The sequence below is a fragment of the Passer domesticus genome, chromosome 2 (genome assembly GCF_036417665.1).
Source record: "Passer domesticus isolate bPasDom1 chromosome 2, bPasDom1.hap1, whole genome shotgun sequence".
Lineage (NCBI taxonomy): Eukaryota > Metazoa > Chordata > Aves > Passeriformes > Passeridae > Passer > Passer domesticus.
In genome coordinates this window covers 118,356,830-118,378,725 of record NC_087475.1, presented here as the reverse complement: position 1 = coordinate 118,378,725, position 21,896 = coordinate 118,356,830, and the positions used below count along the sequence as shown (strand labels likewise).

Sequence of the window (21,896 nt, the reverse complement as noted above, 5' to 3'; positions counted from 1 at the left end):
AGGTTATTAATTTTCCATTACTTTGAAATTTTAACTATAGAGCCTGAATGGGCCTTAATTTTAAGAAGGACTTCACTGACAAACACAGTCATTTATTGCTCATTATAAGAGCCAAAGGAGTTCGTATAAACTGAAACAACATGGAATTTTTCTAACTTTAATTATGAAATTAGTAATGATCAATTCCCCTTTACAACTGAGATAACACTTGAAATATTTTTATTCAGTAAAGCTATTACAATATATTCTTAAAAATGTTTCATCCTTAGGAAATATTGATTAATCCATGTATTGAAACACACGAAAAAATTTTTCCTGACAGAAAAATTATTCTCAAAGACTCCAACAGAGCTACCCACAGTAAACTATATTTTTATATACTCTGATTTACCTCCAGAGTTTGATAATCTGGTATATCACATAATTACACTTTATAAAAAGCAATTTGTAGTTGTTGTCTTTGTAGGAAATGTCTCTTTACTCTCGTTTAGCAGTTCTTGTGTGATTTTGTGTCCTTGAAAACAAGTTTGAGCTATGCAAAATTATGTGGAAGGTTCCAGAAACTTGAAAGTTGTTTGAATAATAACAAAAAAGGCTATAATTAGCATGCCTTCCTCAACTGTGAAATTTCTTCTAAAAGGCGATGAGAAGATTATTATCCATTGGTTGATCTTCAAAAATTAATCCAATTTGGTGGGTTTGTTTTTTTTTTTGTTCTGTTGGCTCTAATATTTTTAAACATCAAAGCAGTGAAAAAATACACAGAGCCAGATTATGTCATCCTTACTCACTCTGAGTCCCATCAGCTGCATGCAATCCCAGAATTCAATTAAGCTACCTGTGAAGTGAGATCCTTCTCAGCATGAGAAAGCACTGAAGCCCTACAGGATGATGAAGCAAGGTCACTTTTGTTTCCATCTTCAGTCACTATCCAGAGAAGCTATTCAAACATTCCTCCTCCACAGCCTTGAATAAATCTACAGGATAAGTTGTTCTCTCTTTATTTTTTTAAACAAAACAGAATAATATTGTCCCTTAGTAAAATAAAAAAAAAATAGAAAAGGACTCATTTCTGCAAATCACAGGTTTTTCTTCAAAAGACAAAGAGAAAAAATTTACCCTGCTTCTTGCTGATCCACCCCATAGTGCTCCAGCTCTGTGCCTGGAAGTGGCTGCACAGGAGGGGGTGGGAGGGGAACACTGGCCCAGGTTGAACCGTTATTTTTCTGGGGCTTGGCAGTATTTTTGTTTTTCTTCTTTTTCCCTCCTTTGCCACCTGCAAATCGAAAAAAGAAAAATAAAATGTTAGAGCTATAATGTGGAAAAAAAGGCCAGCTATTTACATTTCTTTGACAGAATTCTGATTCCAGAGCACATGCCCAAATCTCAGCAGAATTAGCATCAACGTGCTAATGCTGTAACAAGGTTATAAGTAATAAAAGAATGGAATGGGGAATATTCTGAATATTTCCTGAAAAACACTTCTTTTTAAACCTCTGTACATTTGCACCACGGTAGTGCAGAAACAAGGAAAGACAGGTTTTCCTGTATAAGAAATATATTTCCTGTTTTATTCATGTGCACTTTTTAACTTCTTAAATTCACTCTTAGATAAAATTATAATAAAATATAGCAAATTATTTCAAATGTCAGAATCCACTGTGATTACAACACAGTTTTGCACAATCACTTTCTGTGGAAAACATGGAGGTTAAAAAATTGTCACTGGAGTCAGGAACTTTCAAGACAGGAGTAAATTGTCAAAACAAAAGGAACAGGGTTTTGTTGACAGGAATTTCTTAATTTCTGGAGTTTTTTTAAAGAGTGGGAAGTCATGTGCAATGTTTTAGGACTGACTGTTTAGGATTCAAAAGTCTCCTGTGCCACTGTGGAGAAGAGGTTCTATTTCTGATATACAGCTCTAATGGATGAGGTAGAAATGCAGTGAGCAATGCATTTTGGTTAAAACCTCTGCTCTTCTCTTATTGTCCTTGAATCCACTTCTCCAGCTGAGACACTTCCATTTGTGGGAGAGTGATCTTACAGAGAAAGCTCTCATCCCACTTGGTTTGCTTCTTTTATTTTTCTCTGACTTCTTTTTCTTGTCAGGAATTCATTAAGAGAAAGAATGGCTCAACATTTCAAATCCCTTGACTGCTTGGGGACTCGTCTATTTTTTGGAGCTTTGTTGTGGCTTTCAAACTCTTTGTTGGATGGAGGAATGGTTTGTCAGATGCCTTTTCAGTGGGGTACCCAGCTGCTCTCACTCATCCCTGGCCTGTTGCAGAAAGCACAGTCTAATCCATCTTACCCACTGATGCTTCTTGATGATTTATAAGGATCAGACAAAAAAAACCCTCACATAAAAATGAATCAATGAATCAAGAAAGCCAAAACTGACTGGTCAGGGAGGGTGGCACAATGTGCACTGGCAGGCACTGCCCTCTGTACCATGGCTTTAATTTAGGCCCAGAGAAACACAGAAGGAGGTGCAATTTTAGCAACAGAGACAAGCCCCTATCATGGGACTTTTTATCTTTGAGATGGTGGCTCACAGGCTTTCTTCTGTTACCTCCAAACATCAGCTGGATGAAAAAAAGGACAAACAGAGAGGAAAGAAAAAGGTGATTCTGTGACTCAGAAGTAGCCAAGACTTCTCTTTTCACCTCCTGTTGTGCCTGCTAGAGACAGGCAACAAGCCCAGCAATATTTCTAATTGACCTGGCTGGCAGCACATTGGAAGTGAGACTTTGCTTTCCACTCAGTTCCAGACCAATGCTCTTCCTTCCTTGTTTTGGAGTATTTATAGTAAGTTCAGCCAAGATCCTCTGATTCACTATGTGTGAACTGAGCTGATATTACTTCTATTAGGATAGAAAACAGGCTCTTCCTTCCGTTTGTAGCCTGGCAGAAAGGGCAGCTTTCTTGAAAAGGGAAAGAACATTTTGACCGGTGAAAAGAAACCCCAGTGACAGTGGAGATAGAGGAACAAATACATGAACTTTCTGGAGAGAAAGTGAAGCTTTCAAAGCACAGGCAAGGCAAAAAAAGTGGAGTTAGAAATAGGGTCACTGAACAGTGCAAAGGAAGTAGGTTAATTTTAATTTGTGGGACATGGAGAAATTTTTTTAAAGTCAGCAGGAGTAGGAGCCAAAAAGAACTAAGGCAGGAGGGGCTGCTTTAGGAGAAAAGCACATGCATATGTTTTTATGTTGCAGGAGGATTTAAACTAGGAATACACAGAGAAGGGAAATGCAAAGAACAACTTCAGCTTAGAGATTAGCTGAGGTGAAGAGGAAGATTTTGGAAGTGTAGCATCTTGATGATCTTTGGAGACTGGTAAAATGTAGGCTGACGTGTGGAGTGCTAATATGGGAGTCACTTGGATTTTGGGAGTTTCAAAGAGAGAAATTAGAGATAATGGAGACATTAGAATGAGTGAAGCAGAGAGACAAGGGACTTGTTCAGATGAAGAAATGAAAGAAGAGAACTCCAAGGTCATTACTGGTAGGGGAAAGCAGCCTACACTGTGCAGGTGGGCAGGAGATTTCTCTTCTGTCCCCATGGACAGAGTTATTCCACTGTCAGACTGGTGGGACAGACACCAAACACTTAAAGCCTGATTTGTGTTTGAAAACTGATGCACCAAAGCCTTGTTTCCCCATAGCAACGATGCCTGATGCTTCAATGTCTCCTCACACTGAAATTCAATTATATTGCTTAAATCTCTAGGTGAATTGGGTACTGGAGAAAGACTTTGCCAGTTAGGCTGCTGATCCTAGCACAGATATAATCTGTGCAAACTATAGCTACAAAATTTCCCTGCCTCATAAAGCAGTTGAAATTTTAGCTGCTTTCCATTCCACAGTGGGATAGGAATTCTCATGATATTCATGTAAGAGAGACAGAAACTTATTCAGAATAATAAGTAGTACTTAAAGTACTAACCAAGGAAGTGAGAGAACAAATCCCTGCTCACCCTGATGGGGACTACACAATCAAAGCTGGTCTCTGACTCCAGTGATGCTCTAATTATCAGACTATTTGAAGGTCTCCCCCAGTTTCTTGTGTATTACAGACATCATTATCCTGTATCAAAGGCATAATTAGGGGGCAAGGGAGAGCAAAATACTGACTCTGCAGTCCAATAATCTGGCACTCATCTGAGCACTGGGGCATCCAGTTTTGAGCTGCACTGGTCGCAACAAGAGTGCCCTGGCCATATGACTGACTATAACCAAAAGTTTCCTAGTGTCAAATTCCCTTCTGGCTGAGAAACACTCCACAAAATACGTTGCATTTGAAATATTTGATCCAAGTCCAGCCTTTGATCAAAGGGCATTTTCCAGTGAAACTTCCTATTTTCTGAGAAAACTCTTAGGCAGCCTCAGCTGTCAACATATCTAAAGTGTGATACTGCCCTCTGATACCTGACATACATGTACACCAGCACATCAATTTCTGAATTTTCATGGGGCCTGGGGAACAAGCTGATTTCCTAAACTACTTGTCAATATACCTCACATACCAGGAACAAGAACCTTTCTTGAAGTATTTCAGCTTCCAGATACCTCTCTGACAATGCCATGAGTCTATTTTTTGATCTCTCAAATCAGCTAATGTCCCCTCCTTAAGAACACAAGATTTGTAAACACATTTAGCTATTTGAGTCATGGTCAATGATAATAGGCTTCTCATCTCAAGATTCAGTTTGAATAGTCATTTAAATTGACATAAAGAAGCTATTTCTAGGTTTGGTTTGTTACTGGGAGGGCTGCTCCGGCTTAAAGTGGAAATCCAAAAAGTGAGTATCAAAAAGTCCTTTCAGTGCTCTCATATTTCAGCTAGGTGAAATCACAGATTTTCATCTTAACTGTTGCCTTTTCAGTTTTTGTCTTGACAGAAAAAAAAGACAATTATACATAACATAAGCAACAAGTAAGCAAAATTAAAGAAATCAAGAAAAAAGGTGTGCTCAGACATAATACCACATGTACTATGATCATTTTCATCTGATGAAAATGCATCATGTTTCCAAGAGAACATGCAGCACACACATAAAATTGACATCCTGTTTGTAGGCAAACTTGGCACAATTTGTTGAAAGCCCAGTCACCTTTCAGGGCCCTACAACTATTTCCAACCTGCTTCACTGAGGAACAGCATTCAGAAATAGCTTGTGGGAGTGGGGTATCTGTTAACAACTTAACAAAAATAATAATCTCCTCATTAAGTTCAGTGTGGGGAGACCTATAAACTGAGGATGGATGCAGAAATACATTTGCTCCATAGATTGTGTCAGGGAAAGGATGTGATAAAGGTGAGGCTGGCAGCTGCAGACAAGCGCCACATGGATGGACTCTCCAGTTATCTCCAAGTAGGTTCTGCAAAAGGCTTTTTTGTTTCAGTAGAGTCCTGTGTGGCATTGTTTGCTGATGGGCAGGAACTCTCATGGCTATCCTCAACTGGTACCTGGGAGGTCTTCTGCCTCCCTGGCGAGCCGCTCGCCAACACCCCTCCGTCCCTCGCTCCCCTGCGCACGGCGACGGAACCAACCTGAGAGGCTGCCACTCCTTTCGGAGCTGTTGTGGGAGCTGGTGGTGCTGAAATCCTGTGACTGGTTGTGTGGCAATCTATTAGCCAGTCCCTCAGCCACCCGGTAGTCAGGGATGTAAAGCAAGGCTAAGGGTTAAACGGCAGAGGTCACAGTGGCATCGTGGGATTAGTCGACAGCACAAGCACATGCGACACATGCAGTTAGCAACTCAGAGGCAGATGGGGTGGGGGGAGCAGGTTTTAACTTGGTTATTTTTAAAGGTACACCTACCCTAGCCTAATGGAAGACAGATGGCTTGGTGACTAGAACAGGACAAAGAGCATTAAAAGCACAGTGCAATGTATTTCAGGTGAGGTTCAGCACACATGCAAGGTGTGCAGGCATTAGTTCAGGTCAACACGAACAGTGTCTCACAGAGCTAAAAAGAATTTTCTAATTCATGCACAGATAATACAGTACACAAATCCAAGGGCTCTAGAAAATAAGAGCTGTAATTACCATTGTTGCCTTTGCCTTGGTCTGGGAGAGAGTAACCAAATCCCATGAGGTCATTTTTTTGCTGAATTGAGCTTTTCCACTGCGGATCTGGTAAATCGACAGCCAGCTCGTGGATGCTGTTGGAATGCAGGATCTGGGTGGTGGCATATGGCGTAGCCTGCGTTATTTGGCTGGAGCTGTTGTAACTGGTTTTGGTGGTGAAGTCGATGCTGCTGTAAATGGCTCCATCAGAAAGCATGGTAGCAGTTTTATCTCCTTGCCCTGGCACTGGTGGCAGCACATCTGTGGAACGAAACAAATCACTGATGCACGGGAAGCCTGAAAGTACCAAGGTTTAAGCTGAGAAATAAACGTGTCGTTTTGCACGTTTGCATTTCAGCGGAGACAGGTCCATGAGCCAACGAAGGGAAGATGATGTACAACCATCGCCAAGCTATCAGCAGCTGTGACAGGCCTACCACTTGCCCTTCACGTCTCGCTGCCTAAAACCATCTTTTTTTTTTTTTTTTCTTCCTCATACCTTCAGCTGTGAAAGTGAAATTTGGAATATTTCTCTACTGAAGAATGTTTTCAACTGTTCACTCCATGTCAGAAGCAATGAAACTGTCTGGACTTCAGGGAAATGATGAAAGGAGAGAATTTACAAATCACAGAGGGAACTTGCCCAGAAAATATGTAGAAAAACTCTCAAAGTAATTTTTAAGGCATCACCTTGATTTCCTTCAAACTTTTTGCATCAGCTTTTCTAATTTTCCTTTTGACATTAGCCAGTACATTCCTTCTTTTCAACAAAAGAAAAACCTGACAAAAAAAAGTTATTTCTGATACATGAAAGAAAATCAGATATTCTGAAGGGATTTAGGTGATCAGTCCCTCAAAATGGTGAAGCGATGTTGATAATGGAGAACAACTTGTTCAAAATCTCCAGTACATTTACCTGAAAACCATAACAGCATATTTAACTCAATATCTGCTGAGTTTTCTCAGTATTCTGAATCCTATCCCACACTGCAATTTGTACCTTTAATCAGTTAGATTGGCAGTCTCTCTCCTTACTAAACACTGAAGTGACCTTTGCTGGTGGAATACTAGATCTAGAAACTGAGACTAGTGAAGTGTGAAGAATCTAATGATGACTGACATGATGTCCCAAGGAGAACCACAGCTTAGCAGATAACCCTCCTTCCTGCTCTCTCAGAAGTCAATATCTCAAATGGTACTATTTTTACATTTTATTTAGCCTCTGAAAAGTTGAATCAATTCCAGGATGTACTTCTTTAAAGAAATGCATCATTTATATGCCATTTTCTTTCTACAGCCAGATGGCAGATACAGGTTCCGACTGTTAGATCATTCTTGAGATAATGCATATTCCTATAGTGAGGATGTTCAGATTCTAGGGATAACAGCTATTTTTATGTACCTTAGGCCCCAGAAAGAAAAGATGATTCTTGTACCTAGTCAAGGGTTTAAGCTCAGTTCCAAACTCAGGTGTGGCTTTTTGCAACCTCAGGGAATACATTTGTTCTCTCACTGTCTCAAAGACTTATCCAGCTATGAGATGTGACACTATGGTCTCCTCACACTGATTTGGCATTTTTTGTTTGCTTTAGTTGTTTTTTTGGGGGTTTAGTATTTTTTTCCTGGGATGAACATTTAGATCACAGAACCATTTTCTTTTACATTCAGGTGTGCTACAGTGAACATTTTAACATGGACCCTGATAACATCTTCAGTCTCAGGGCAGCAACATAATATTAACAATAAATATGGCAATAGCAAATGCTCAGCAGAGACTGCAGAAAGAGAGGTTAAATTTGGGTCTATCAGCATGATCTGATTTTGCATACAGGAGGGAAATGGGCACAATCAAGTATTTGGAAGATGTTAATTGTATTAACTTATATCTGCAGATAAATTGCAAGTGCAAAAAATTACAATTAATGTAAAGTATAGCCCATATTTCAAAATCATGTTGGTACTATCTGCACTGCTTTCCAGGGGCAGTACACAAAGATGCATCTAAATACAGCATGAGATGTGAGGGACAAGTGCAGTCCTATCTTTCTTGCATTTAATCCAAAATATGAATTTCTCCTTTCTACAATTGGTTCCATCAAAGTATAATAGCTTGAAGTTTAGTAAATAAATTCTGTTGTTGATGTATAAAGTGAAGTAAATCCAGCTCAACCTGTCTGTGTTGGATTTGATGACTCAAGGAAGCAAAAACTAGCAAAATGCTCATCACTGAAGTACTCAGACATACATCTGTCTTTTAGTGCATATTTCTGGCAACTGAAGAGGTAACTTCTCTATACAGTCATTTTAAAGTGGAAAACTATTCATGTGTACACACTTGAAAGGGAAGTTGCATAGCTGCCCACCAGCCAAGGACTTTCAGTCATTCTTACTGATAAACTGAGGTTCTCCAGACATTCTGGGAATTTTCAGTACAAGCACGGATTGCTTTTTTGACCTCAGTGAGATGTATACATTTAAGCACTCAAAGAGCTGTTAAGTAGAGATTTTACAGAGTGCTATAGCCACCGAGTAAAAGTCAAGTGTGATTTTCCCTGCAAGCTGTCACAGCAAAAACACCACACTGTACATTTCAAACCAAAGATGAAGACGCACTTCCCACTGGAAACTTTCCCCAAAACTCTCCAACATCCAACTTTTGTTTGTAACTTGAGATAAATGAAATAGTGCTGAAACACTTGTGCAGGGAAGCTCTTTCTTGCTGCCTTGGAGAGGCAATAGCATTTTGTGGCCTTACATGTCTCCAAGCCTCACCTGCGCTTTCCACTCACGGCCTTGCCCTCAAATGTCTATCTAGGACAGTGGATCTCACTCCTAAGGGAAATTTTAGCTCTGCCTGCCTCAGCTTCTGAGTTTCCAGGGTGAGTGATGTCACCCTACTCCTTTTAAAATTCTTACAGAACTTTTATGTTATTACAGACCTTTTAACCAGTAAAAGAGGCCCAAGCTCCATCTATATAGTTAATATTCTATCCCTACATGTTAAAATACTTCCAGTCCATCTTTAATGTAGAAACATCTAATCTCAGCTTCTGAAACAGATAGGGATAAGTGATCCCAAACCACCCAGAATAAAAGTTTCAGCTCAACTACACAGATCATGGGTGGAATTAAGCTGCCGAATTTTAAAACATAACTGTTGTATCTCTTGCATGAATTTGGACCTATGCCTCATGCATATTGAGGCCAAAAATTTAAAAAATAATGCTTCCAAATTCAGTTGTATAGAGCCAAATGCTAAAAGAAAATGGTAATTTTTCTGTATTATGTGAGCTTAAGAAAAGATGGAAAAGTGCTGAAGGATTTTATTTTCAAGATATTCACAACAAAGAAGCTGGCAGAAATTCAGTTGCCTTGTAAATATTATCAAAAAGTTTGCTTGCTCTTAAATATTTTTGACAAGAACTCTATAACATTTTTATACAGAATATAAATCTAGTGTGTTTTGTTGCAATTTTAAGTCACAGTAGTCAAATCACAGGCAAGAGGCTTTTCATAGGAATGTATAACCAGTATGATGGATGGTCTTCAGAAGCAGATTCTGACCAGCATGCAGAATTAGCTGTGTTATCACAGAAACCAAGGAAATAACAGAGAGATGTGAATATTACTATGACTTCTAAAAATTCCAATCCTACATCTTAAAATTCCCACTTGAGTTAAATGTTTGAAATTAAATAACGTCTCTAAAGATTCCTTCCTCATTGTAACAATACATCTTCACCTCAGTGCCCCAAAAGTGCTCTCTCAAGTCAAAATGGAAACAAACCCCTAAAAGATCTAAATAGTTCCCTTTTATGTATCCTTTCCTGCAATGAAAAAGAAAGTTACTTAAGACCCTTGAGGTTTTCTTCACAGATTATTGTTGAGAATGAGAGCAGGACCCTGAGAGCAGGAACAGGATGGGTAAGGTGACAGCAACAAATTTCTGGTGTCCTTCTGCTGAAGGAACACCTTTCCTGCATCTCCAGAGTTCTCTGCTCTTATGGACATTCTCCATCCCTGGCTATACTGCCCTGCACACTGCTCATCTCCACAAAAAAGGGAATGAGATTGAGACACAAATACATTTCTCTTGATATCATAAGCAGACCCTGTCTCACCACTGTGGGGCAAATTACAAAGCAGACCAACATTTTTAAAAAGTAAAAAGAGATAAAGCAAAAGGAACATTTTAAAGTCAATTTTCAATCAAATCTAGAAAGAAAGAAACAGCAATAACTATAATGATAAAAACATTATACAGTATTCACCATAGATGTTAACTAATGGAAGCCTATTTCATAATATCAGGTAACTTTATAAAAGGAAACCTACCTCCACGACCAAAATTCCCAAGATCATTGGGTCCACTAGTGCTGTTATTTACTGGCAGACTTGTGGCAGGCCAAGAGTCTGCAAGCCAAGGATAACTGGGGTCACTGGCATTCAACAGACCTGGTCGACTGAAGAATAAGAAAAGAGATTTACACACAAATATATATATATATATATATATATATATAAAATTACAATACCTGTGAGCTAAACAGTGATGGAAGAGGGCATATTACTGTTCTTCTAACACCACAGGTAACTAACAGTTTAGGAGACTTTAATTTATTTCAAATTACATCTGTATAGCCTTTGATGATTTAAAGACCTTGAGCAGTTAATTAAGGTTATATACAAATCAACTTTGTCAGTAGAAGAGGGACTAGGCATCCGTCGTGACTCTGCCAGAATCCAAATGAACTCCGTTGTCTGTGTGAAACAGGAGTTAGGCAGCACCATCATGGGATCCTGCGCCAGGGCTGAATGATAAATTACCACCTCAAGGGAGCTATCACTCAAACTGATTGCTCCATATCAGCCATTTCCAGGACTTTGGGCTACTATTTCTTCCTTCCTTTGCATCCCAAATGCATGCCTGTCATCTACAGGCTGGTAACTCTTTCTTTGAGCACTCTTGGATGGTTTAGAGGCAAGCAGGTTTGAGGAGGATTAATGGGAAGTCCACAGCTATCTCTGTGTGCCACTGCTGCATGGCTTTTATATCCCTGTAATTCCCACTTTGAGAGCAGTGTTAAACAGGGAGCACGGTGAAAGAGAAGGCACACTCAGGCCATGAGGCACCGTGTCTCCTTCACCCCAGGATAAACCAAAATTCAGCAAGGCAGGTGGATTGTTTGTATTTGTGTTCAGCAGGGGAAACAAATAATTTGCTGCAGACATCCTTTTCTCCTACATGAAAACAAAAAGCCGTCTGCAGTTCTGTGTCTTCCCTGGGTTATTAAAGCACTCGTGAAGTTGGAGCAACATCTCCCATCACTGAGCATTCCAGACCCCTGCCTGGAGCAATCCCTAAGAGAAACATTGGTTTCTATGGAAACGGCAATAAGGCGGCCCAGCCGCATTCTTGCCACATCTACTGGCTCTCATTAGGCCTAATCTCTTTTTGCTAAAATATTGATTAAACAGGAGATTGGAAGTTATTACCAGGGCCTAATTACAATCTCCATATTGGCAAAGGGAAAATAGATGAGAATATATGGGCCTGTTATCAGCTTTTATCAATTTCAATTGAGTAGCCAAAGTTGTGGAATCCAGTCCTATCAATCTACAGCCTATTCATCATCCATGAATCATTTATTTTGTGATCGATTAAGTGTAATTGTTCACTCACAGCAATTTAGGGGGAGCCAATAAGGAGTCTTAAACAACAGCAACTTCATTTGCTAATGTCTAATTAATGCAATAAACATCCCAGTAACAAATGAACACATTCTTTTTGATATTTACTACTCATTTCTTCCAGGACATCTGGGAGATATGAAACATCTGGGCTTGCTTCTTCCAAAGTGCACAACAGATAGGTCATTAAACCTCGTGGTAAGCTACTTAACTCCTCCTAGCACTATCAGTCTTCCCAGTGATGGGCTACGACGCAAGTGCATCACCTATAGCATTTTTCAGATCCCTTACTTTAAAAATAAACACAGTGGAAAGACCTTTATACAAAGAAACATACCTTCCATTGCTCATTAGTCCTCCATCTCCTCTTTGGAAGGTGACTGCGTTTTGGTCGGAGAAAACAAAACAAACAAACATACACACACACACATATAAGACAGGGAAAAATCAATTAGTAATAATTAAAAGTAACAATTCAAACTTCTCAGTGTCCAAGGTTGGAGGTCTCTTGGCATCATCCCATAATAAAGCACAGAAATGACAAGAAGAGGCTCAAGCACATTGGGGCTCCAGCTCATTTAGGATTTCACTGCACATTACTGATTGACAGCACATTACTGATTGCTCTGTACCTTGCAAGGCAAAGCAGCCACTTGGGCAAAAGGCCTGAATTCACCACAGGCCTGAATTCACCACAGGCCCCTTCAAATGACTTTGCATTGTAAGTCTGAGCCATGTGATCAAATTGTTTTCTTGGCATGCTTCTGCCTCAGTACATAATGACATTGCACCAGTGAGTTAATAACATCATGTCGTAATGCAGTAATATAATGTCACCACACAAATATGTCATTTCCCAGGACAAACACAAAGAGGTGGCAGCTCTATTACAGCTGAAGGGATGGAAAAAAGCATCCAGCTGCACTTTTTCCATTAGAAGTACAGTTTAAGAACTTAAGAACTAGCACCCATTTATAAATGCATACATGCCAGTGTCACCAGGAAGAAAAAGTGTTTCCAGTCTTCCATCCATGGGGGATGCCAAGGACATAATCAGAGGGAGACAATTGTTTTTATCTCTCCATTCATGTGTGTTTGACAAAAACCAGCCTCTCCCTTATCTATCTATTAACAGGATTACATTTCAGGGCAATATATGTAAACCCACATTACTGGTGAGATGCTAATTGACAACATTTGATGATCTTTTCTGAAACACTGACAAAATATTTTGAATCAAGGCCAACAGACTACTCTGGTTCTCAGTGGCAATATCCCATTATTTATTGTCAGGCATAGATAAGGCAAACTATTAAATTATACCAATGTCCTGGACACCTGCAGCCTTAAAGGCCTCTGACTGGATGAGGGTTTGAATTTCTGTGAGGAATGGAAATGTTTGTGACCAGCTTAATTTAAAATACACCTTCATTTGGAAATACTATTTGCCTTTGGAAGAGAGGTGGTCCCATCAGTAAATTATAGCTCCCAGAGCATCTGCAAGATTTTCCAGGTATTAGTCCAAACTACACTAACTCAGGATTAGGCTTTCTATTACACACTATTCTAATCAGACAAAATTACTACAGCCAATAGAAATTCTGTGTTCATTAGAAAAATAAGCAATGACATAAAGCTACTGGGAAAACTCCTTTAATACCTTATAGAATTCTTGTTACTTTATTAACTCCTAGGGTAATTTCATAGTGTACATTCAGCAAAGGGGAGAAAACTGGCCCCTCTGGAAGCTCTGCTGGAAGAATAGTAGGGTGATTAATTACCCTTCACTGCACAGCAGACTAATACCAATATCAGAAAATCACTGCAGTCATATGTCACATCAAAATGGTTAATAGCTGAATTTTGAAAGGGTGTAATCAAACCAATTAATGAAAAGAAAATCAAAATGCAAGTATGGAAAGTACTAAATAAAGGTCTGCTTTGAAAAACAAGACATGGTAAAACATTGTGGGTAATTAATTTTAGAGGCACTGCTACTTTCATTCACGTGGTATCTAACAGGCTGTCAAATGACTTCCACTCATTGCTTAAAAGTGAATAATCTGAAGTGCTGTGCATATCATATGTGATTATGCAAAGATGTGGGTACTGCCTGGCTTTGTTTCCAAGTATCTTGGTCAATGGTGTATTAGATGCTGTATCCTTTCTCCTCCTCTCCTCCAAATTTCATACCTCATTTCTCCAACTTTCTTCATTTGTCAAAGTGACAAGAAATAAGGAAAATGAGAAACAAAGGCTTGTTTGATAATGACATTTGTAAATAAAGTTTACAGATGTAAGGGAAATGCAGTAGAACATATTTTCTGAAAACTGCTTAGATTAATGCTCTTGTTTAGACTGTCATCTACCAGAACTTATTTTGAGGTAATTTTGTTGCCACTTGTATAGCATGTACAGGTGTGTGACCTTTTAAATGTGCATGTCATATGAAGAAAAAAAACCCAAACCAAACAATATTTGTGATCTATAAAATATTTAAATCCCTGTGTACCTTTATAAAGCAAAGCTAAAACTGAGGAGCTAGCAGGAGATCTCACCAATGTTTGCCTGACATATTTAATTTTCTGTGTAGGCAGGTATGCAAGAACTGCCAGGCATGCCATGAGAGCTCCACCAAGAAGACATGACATAGAAACCTCTTTTCTAGAGCCAGAATTGCTGCAGGTTGGCTGTGGCATAAGATTGTTGAGAGAAAAACAAGGACCACAGAATTTGCTCCTTTTTCTTTGGTATGTCCTGGAGGTAGGAACTATTTCCTGTTTTGTTTGGGTTTTTTTTATTTCCTGTGTTAAATCATCTTACACCCTTCCAATATATGCATCATCTTTAGAAGAAAGGTTCAGCTTGCAGTGACATTGTTTTTCCTAGGGAAGACTGAATCTTGTTTGAGAAAATAAACCAGAAAGCATTTTATTTATTTAATGTGCTTGGTGTAAGATACTTTGAAATATCAACTAAGCTTGCCAAAATTATTTTTGAAGTGTAGCCATGTCACTGGGATGCTACAAAAACCCCCATATTCCTGATGCCATATGAAAGTGGGCTACCTGAGGCTGGATAGAGAAGGTGCCTTTCTTTTAGCATCAATGTTGTGAAAGGCCAGACAGCTAACAACAGAAGATATGGTCAGGCTGCCAAAAAAAGCACTATGTTTATCGTTCCTGCCATACATTTTGTCAGCATTTTTTCCTGCAGTTTGATTTCTGCAATTACAAAACAAGTCTAAACGCCTGAATAGGAGCATACTTAATGCAATGCAGGCTTGTAGATGTCACTGTAAAAATAAAACACATAGACAGCTGGCTTTATTCATCCTGTCTCCACTTCAAAAAGCAGCAGAGCAATTTCAAGGGGCAATGTAAGAGGAGGGAGGGAAGGATGTCCCTATCACTGACCCACCTATCTTCCTTGCTTTTTATCACCAAGGAAGCAAAAAAGCTCTTTCAGCAGTCTTTGCATCTGATACATGTTCTTAGAAAGGCTGAAGACCTGCAGGGATGAGATTGGTTTTCAAAAGAAGATGAAAAAAATAACCTCTGCATAGAGAGATTTTGAAGGAATCCCCACCAGCCTATACTTCAAGGACTGCAAAAATGCAGAAATATAATCCAAAGTGCATTTTAAATGCATAAATATTTCAGGAAAATATATTGTATATATTTGTATGAAAACCAGCATATGTTAAGGGGCTTTTCACATGCTTTTTATTAAATATATAAGGAGGTACCGAAACCATTTACTAATATTATCTGACAAGGTTAAACTTAATCTTCATGCCTGCTAGAACTGGAAAAATATGGATGTATAGTAAGTCGACATTCTGAGGCAAGGAAGCTTTAGAAAGCTTTAGAAAGCTTTCTGTATGCCTATCTCTAGTAGGCCACATTTTCCTACTGCAAATGAAAACTTTAATGTTGCCAGCCAAGTCTCATTCCTTTTACTGATAAGCTGTTCCTCAAATATGAATGTAGATTAATCCTCTTTTAATAAGCATTAACTCAGAACAGATAATCAGCACATAAAAATTCCATCAAATCTTCTGTCTACCTTTGGATGATTCTGTCACATAGTTTATCCTCATTTAACAGTTTCAGGAGTTGCACATAAAATGTGTAACGTTTTATGATTCTCTATCTATTTTTAATTCATTTTCTATTTACTGGGTTTCATAAAATCTTTAATCCCAAGGAGCACCAGTCACTAAATAAGCTTACCAATTCATAAGTTAAAATACATATTTACTTTTTTTGCCTGACTGATTGCCTAGACACTTGACAACACCAGAATACTCTGGTAAGTGGGTACTGGCACAACAAGTTTGAGGGCAAAGGAAAGATAAGCATTAAAAAAACAACCAAACAAAAACCCCAAACAAACAAAAACCCCCAAAATATATCCCACCCAAACAGTGCAGCAGTACTTTAGCCTTCACAACCTCACAAAAGTAAGACCAATCCATCCTTTATATTATAGAAGAAATGGTTGAAAAGGGATGACAGTTGTGCTTATGTCCTTGTGCCAGATTTGGTTTTGCTGAGAGTATGCCATGGTCACAAAAATGCATAGTCCTTGTACAGCTGCAGATGGTGACATTACTACTTACCAACAGCAATCTAACAAAAATATTAGCTAAATGTTATGGTTTAGCATTGATATTACTGAGAATCAAGGCCTGGTGAGTCATGGTGGAAAGGGAAGTGGAAGAACAGTGACATACAGAATAGTGGCTCAGTAAATACTGGAGTCAGTTGAACTGAAAATAACTAAAAAGTTTTAGCTGTGATTATCAATGCCACTTAATTTGTGACCATCTGAGACATTGATCATTTTGTGCTTACAAAAATGTTCACAAAGACAGAAAGCTAAAAGTATTTAAATCAATCAGTTATTCTGCCCTGACACAAATCATTACAAGCTGCCAGACATTTGCTGTTTGCTCTTCTCCCACACATGTTACAGTGGTACAGACTCAAAGCAGAAATGTTACATCTCAGGAGCCTAATAATAGAATACAAATAACAAGTGGTCCTAGAGAATGACCCATAATCTGCAAATGACCCAAAAGAACATTTTTAGCAAGTAATTTAAAAACTGTATGGATTTGGACTTTTAAACAACTGTTTTTAGTGTTCTATGTTCTACACACAGGCAAATACAGATGAAGAAAAATAAAACAGAAAATATTCACATCAGAAATAACGGGATTTTTTTCTGAGTGTGAAATAAAATAAGTATATAATTGTTACACTAAGAGATTAAATTCTCTACCTAATGGATTCAATTCCCTAAAACACAGGTAAATCTGTGTGTTCTGCAACTCTCTGAAGGAAGAATTTAAAGCAGATGTCAGAACAAAAAGTGTGTACCTTCTAAAATCTGAGTATATTAGGATAAATTTATCTTTAGTAAAAATTCATTGACAGCTATCTCTGAGGAGATTCTGAAAGCTACATACTACTGTCTAAATAATTGTATCTAAACCCAAACTGTTTATGAACCATAAACCTTTGAAGGGAACAACATACAGTTATGAGTGTCAAACCTCCACAAGCATAGGCATGTCTTTCTAAATGATATTATCAAGGGCAAATTCAAATATTAGAAATACTAGAAATACTAGAAATATTAACAAAGTTTGTTATGGAACTCTGGGTCTAAAGAGAGGAAACATGCACTATGTTCTGTCATAAGGAAAGTACTTTTTTAAATGAAAAAAAAATTTTTGGACTCAATTATTGGAGGACTTAGGCCCTCAATTCCTCTAAAAGTTAGTCCAAGCCAGGAAATAGAATAGTTCCAAGAAGTCCATAAGATGTCAAAACTGCTTTTAAAAACGAACATTTTTGGCAGTACTTCTGATACATCCCAGTTGCCCAGCACATGTGGATCAACAGCATGAAATCATGCTCAGACCCTGTGGCTCCAGCACAGCCCTGTGTCATGCCAATGCATGCCACAAACACAACGGCAAAAATGCACCACAGCTCAAGACAGCTGACAGAGGCACAGTCACAGGAACCAAATGCAAAGATGTATTATTTAGTTTTGGAAAAAACCCTGTGTTGTGTCTCAAACAAAAGGCAGTAAAGTGTTCAGGGTGGGATGTGTGGTGCCATAGCTTACAGCAACCTGACCAAACCTGACTGGAAGCCAGGGGAGCAATCCTGAGCCCCCAGAGCTTTTCCACAAGGATTTTTCTCCCTCAGACTATCATGGGCTCCTGGGGCACACACCACCACCTTTGGTCATCTGCTCTTTCCTGCTAAGCTGAACACAAACTGTGGCTGAAGACAAGCAAGAGTGAGAAAGCAGCTACTGAGCTCTGGTAAAGGCAGCTGAGGGGCCACACTACACCCAAAAAACTTGACAGGCTTCTGATGGAAAACCCCAAGATTTATCAGCCTTTAACACTGTAATGCTGAGGTACAATTATTTTTGAATTTCTAAACCTCAAGATTAGGTACAAGAGCAGAAACAAATTGCTTGTACCAATAATTATTATTAATTGTATACTCTATTTTTCCTGACAATTCATATGTTGAATAAAGTGTTTGCAACCTGCTGTTTCAGCCACTCTTCATTTATCCTTCACGTATCTTTAATCATGTTTATTATAATAGTCTACCGTATGCTGCCTTTTTAAAGATAAGAAAAATAGGATACTAGCTCTGAGCGGGGTAGTAAGAAAAAAACCCAAATATTTCAATTTCAAAAACCCTGTAAAGTCAATGAATGCATCAGTTAGTGACTAGATTGCTTGAAGGACTGAGCACCTCACGGTAAGGTAAACATATTTAATTGAGAGCTGAAATAGAAGAAAGTTTCATTTCTCCACTTGGATCTGCTAAACTGTTTGAGCTTTAAAATCAAAATTCAGTTATATATGAATAATGATTGTTTATGTTAAGTTAGTTCAAGCACCTGCTCCTGAAAATTACTTTCAAAACTGCATTTCAGAAAGTTAGGTGAGTTAAGTATGCAGAGTTATAGTGAGAGACATTGATGGTGGCAGATTTTACTTTTCCCTGGAATCCAGAGGAGAATGAAGGCTACATTTTTATCACAGATACGCAGCCAGAGTATTTCTCCTTGTGCTTGGTTTTAATTCTTCATATCTCACATGTTCATAAACACTTTGATAGCTAGTGCTTGAAATTGTGTGTTGGTGAGGTAATAGACAGACTAATGGACAGTACCTGCAGGGGTGAAGGTGAAGGACTGAACTGCAAAACAAGAAAGCAAACACACAGTGAATTACACACCCTGACACAAAGTGCAAATAGCAGGGCATGAGTTTCCTCTGGAAATCACTCAGTTGGGGTTGAATATCATGAGCAGGACGTAACAGCTGAGCTTAAAGCATCAACCAGCCAGCAGCCAATGAGAAATGATGGTTGGAAAGATGAGCAGTGGATTTTGACAGTCACATTTGAAGACTCTCTGTGAGGACATGCTGTACTCCAAGCTGTAAACATTAGGATGAACTCTGAAGCATGATCTGTTATCCACTTTCCTTGCTGAAAGCATACACAATTTCAGGATGCAATTGATGTTCACATCACACTCAGATGCAGCAAATGCCGTGAGAAGGAATGAGTTGCATGAGACATGCTGTTTATAATTATTTACAGCTATGCTCTTCAAGTTATAACAGACTGCTCTCAATTCTCCCTCACCCCAATAAGCCAACTCACATACAGGGCTAATAATCCTCGTTTTTAAGAAAAATCTAGTCTTAGCTTGTGCCCAAAGCTGTAGTAGGACTACTTCCTAAGAGAAATAACAGCACAGCTGTCTCTAGAATGAAAAAATCTTGGGATCTAGACTGATACTTAATGTATTCCATTTCAGCACATGTATAAGTGTGTGAGATATATATCAATTTCTGTTAAAACCAGCCCACCCCTCAGAGAGTAGAAGTTACTGCTATTAAATGAGAGAAAAAAGCCACCTTGGGAGAAAGCACAACCTAAAAATAGCAGAGATCATGTGGTGACACAAAGTGAGGTTCCACAGAAACCAAAAAGGTCCAAAAGCCACTGGTCTCTCCTTTCTCTCTTTCCACTGCTCGTCTTCTTGCCCTTTTACTAAGCCAGTGGAAAACAAATGCAGCAGGAAGGACTGAAAACCAACAAGGAATAGTTTCCTGCTGGTTTAGTGAGCCCAGTCAGGACATTGAGTCTGACTATGGTGGAGCTGAACTGGGAACAATTTGGCTACGACTGATTGTGGGCTTTTGGCAAGTTGTTGCTCAGCCATTTAGGGAACCTGAGTCCTTGGTTTCTCATTTGATAACTTGTAAAATAGAAGGGAACTTGTATAACTTACATGTGATATAATGTCAACATCAAATATGCTCCGTCTTTAACTGGGCAAATATTTTCTCTTTTTAAGAGTTAATAAGAACTTCAAAAGAACCTACTGCAATATTTGAAGAACTGGGGTTTTTGAGTGTTAAATTAGGCTTCAGAGCAACCCATTTTATGACAGTTCACCTGACTTCCCAAAAATTCATAAGAATCCTGAAAACAGAGTAATACACAAAACAAAGGTTGGGGAAAGATGAACATATTTTCATTTGGCAAGAGTGTTTAATTATCCAAATGTAGTTTTCAAAAACTAATTTATAACTGAAACAAACATTAAATGAAAGAGAACATTAGAAGATGTTCTGCCTCCAAGACAAAACTGTTTATGGCTTCTGCCTTAGGTAAATTTTGACCACAATACTCTGTCTAATACATCACTCTTCCAGCTATCAGTATGAAGTCACTGATTAAGTACCTTCACTTATTTGCCATGCACATGGCTTCAGAGACATGGAAATGCATAGGAAGGAAGAAGAAGACAAAAACTCTTTAACTTTCCTTGTAAGGGTCTAGTCTAACTCATATTTGAACACACAAATGATGCTGCACTGCCAACAGAGTGCCTTCTGAGCAAGGGGCAAGAGGAACAGCTAATCCTCTTTGTACTTTTTTAATGCTAGATGTGCTGGAGATGTAAAAATACTGCCTTATGATAATGATGAAATGCGGTACCGAGCGATGCATTTAAAGCTTCTCATACACCAGCAATTTCACAGCATACATTTAAAACAAGCATACAGAAGTCACCCAGGATGCTTTTCCTGTAAGTTCAATGTGGTTTTTAGGTAGGTTTGGTAGTCCCTGTTCTTTTTATGATAGCACCTGCTGAGGTGGCAATAAAGTCACTGCTCTTACCAGCATAATTGCTGAGCCCCTTCCTCTTCTTTCTCCGCCAGTACAGCCAGATGCTGAAACCCATGAGAATGACCCAACATGCACCACCAATGCCAGCTATAAAGGCAGGCTGCTTCACCACATCAGTGATTTGCTCAGTTATGCTGTTGTTATTTTCGGTGATGACAACTTCGTTACGACCTCCTGCACAAGAGAAAATTAACAGAATGAGGTTATTCTGGATTCTGCAATGCATGATGAAACAGTACAACAAATTAAAGGTTTCTAAAAAATAGTAATGGATCTCAAAAGAATTACCCACAGTAGAACTTTAAGAAGTAACAATGCACACCACAATCTCAGTGTTTCAGAGTAAATCCACAGACATTTTGCAGATATATATTTGGAAAGACAGACCCATACCATGCTCCTAAATAAACTAACAGATGCCAATTCAGAGCTTTTTTTTAACAATATACATATTTGTTAGTTTGTTTTTCCATAATTGTAAACAGAATGCGATGAGAAAACGGATCACAGGAAACTAATAAAAAAAAAATAAACCAAGCAATCAATAAATAGCTTTTTCCAAATGAGTAATCCAGATACAAAATATGCTACATTAGAAGGCCAAAAATTCTTACTCAACTAATTTTTTTCCCTGAATGCTAGCTTCCAAATTTGAAATGTACAATAAGATAAATGCACTTTCCACTGGGGCAAAGATGCATTTTTCCACAATTATTTCAAGGGGAAAGCAGTTTATACAAATTCTAAGTGTACCATCTTTGAGACAAAGCAGAGTATCACACAGTTAACTGTATGCACTGAACAATCACAGCAACAGATGCTATTTTTTTCACCTAGAATATGCATAAAAATTCTTAACACCAACCTTCAAGGAA

At 38.6% G+C, this 21,896-nt stretch overlaps 1 protein-coding gene across 4 annotated transcripts in view; it reads right to left on the bottom strand.

The window, feature by feature from the left end:
- The window catches only part of ROBO2 (roundabout guidance receptor 2), a 1,014,282-nt gene that overhangs the window by 41,435 nt on the left and 950,951 nt on the right, over positions 1–21,896 (bottom strand). For all 4 annotated transcript variants that reach the window (XM_064410930.1, XM_064410932.1, XM_064410928.1 and 1 more), the window contains 6 exons: positions 21,013–21,195; positions 12,105–12,147; positions 10,412–10,539; positions 6,056–6,337; positions 5,557–5,682; positions 1,120–1,276 (listed from right to left, as the gene is read on the bottom strand). In XM_064410930.1, the coding sequence (XP_064267000.1) occupies positions 1,120–1,276; positions 5,557–5,682; positions 6,056–6,337; positions 10,412–10,539; positions 12,105–12,147; positions 21,013–21,195 (919 nt within the window). The remainder of the gene's footprint in view (positions 1–1,119; positions 1,277–5,556; positions 5,683–6,055; positions 6,338–10,411; positions 10,540–12,104; positions 12,148–21,012; positions 21,196–21,896) is intronic.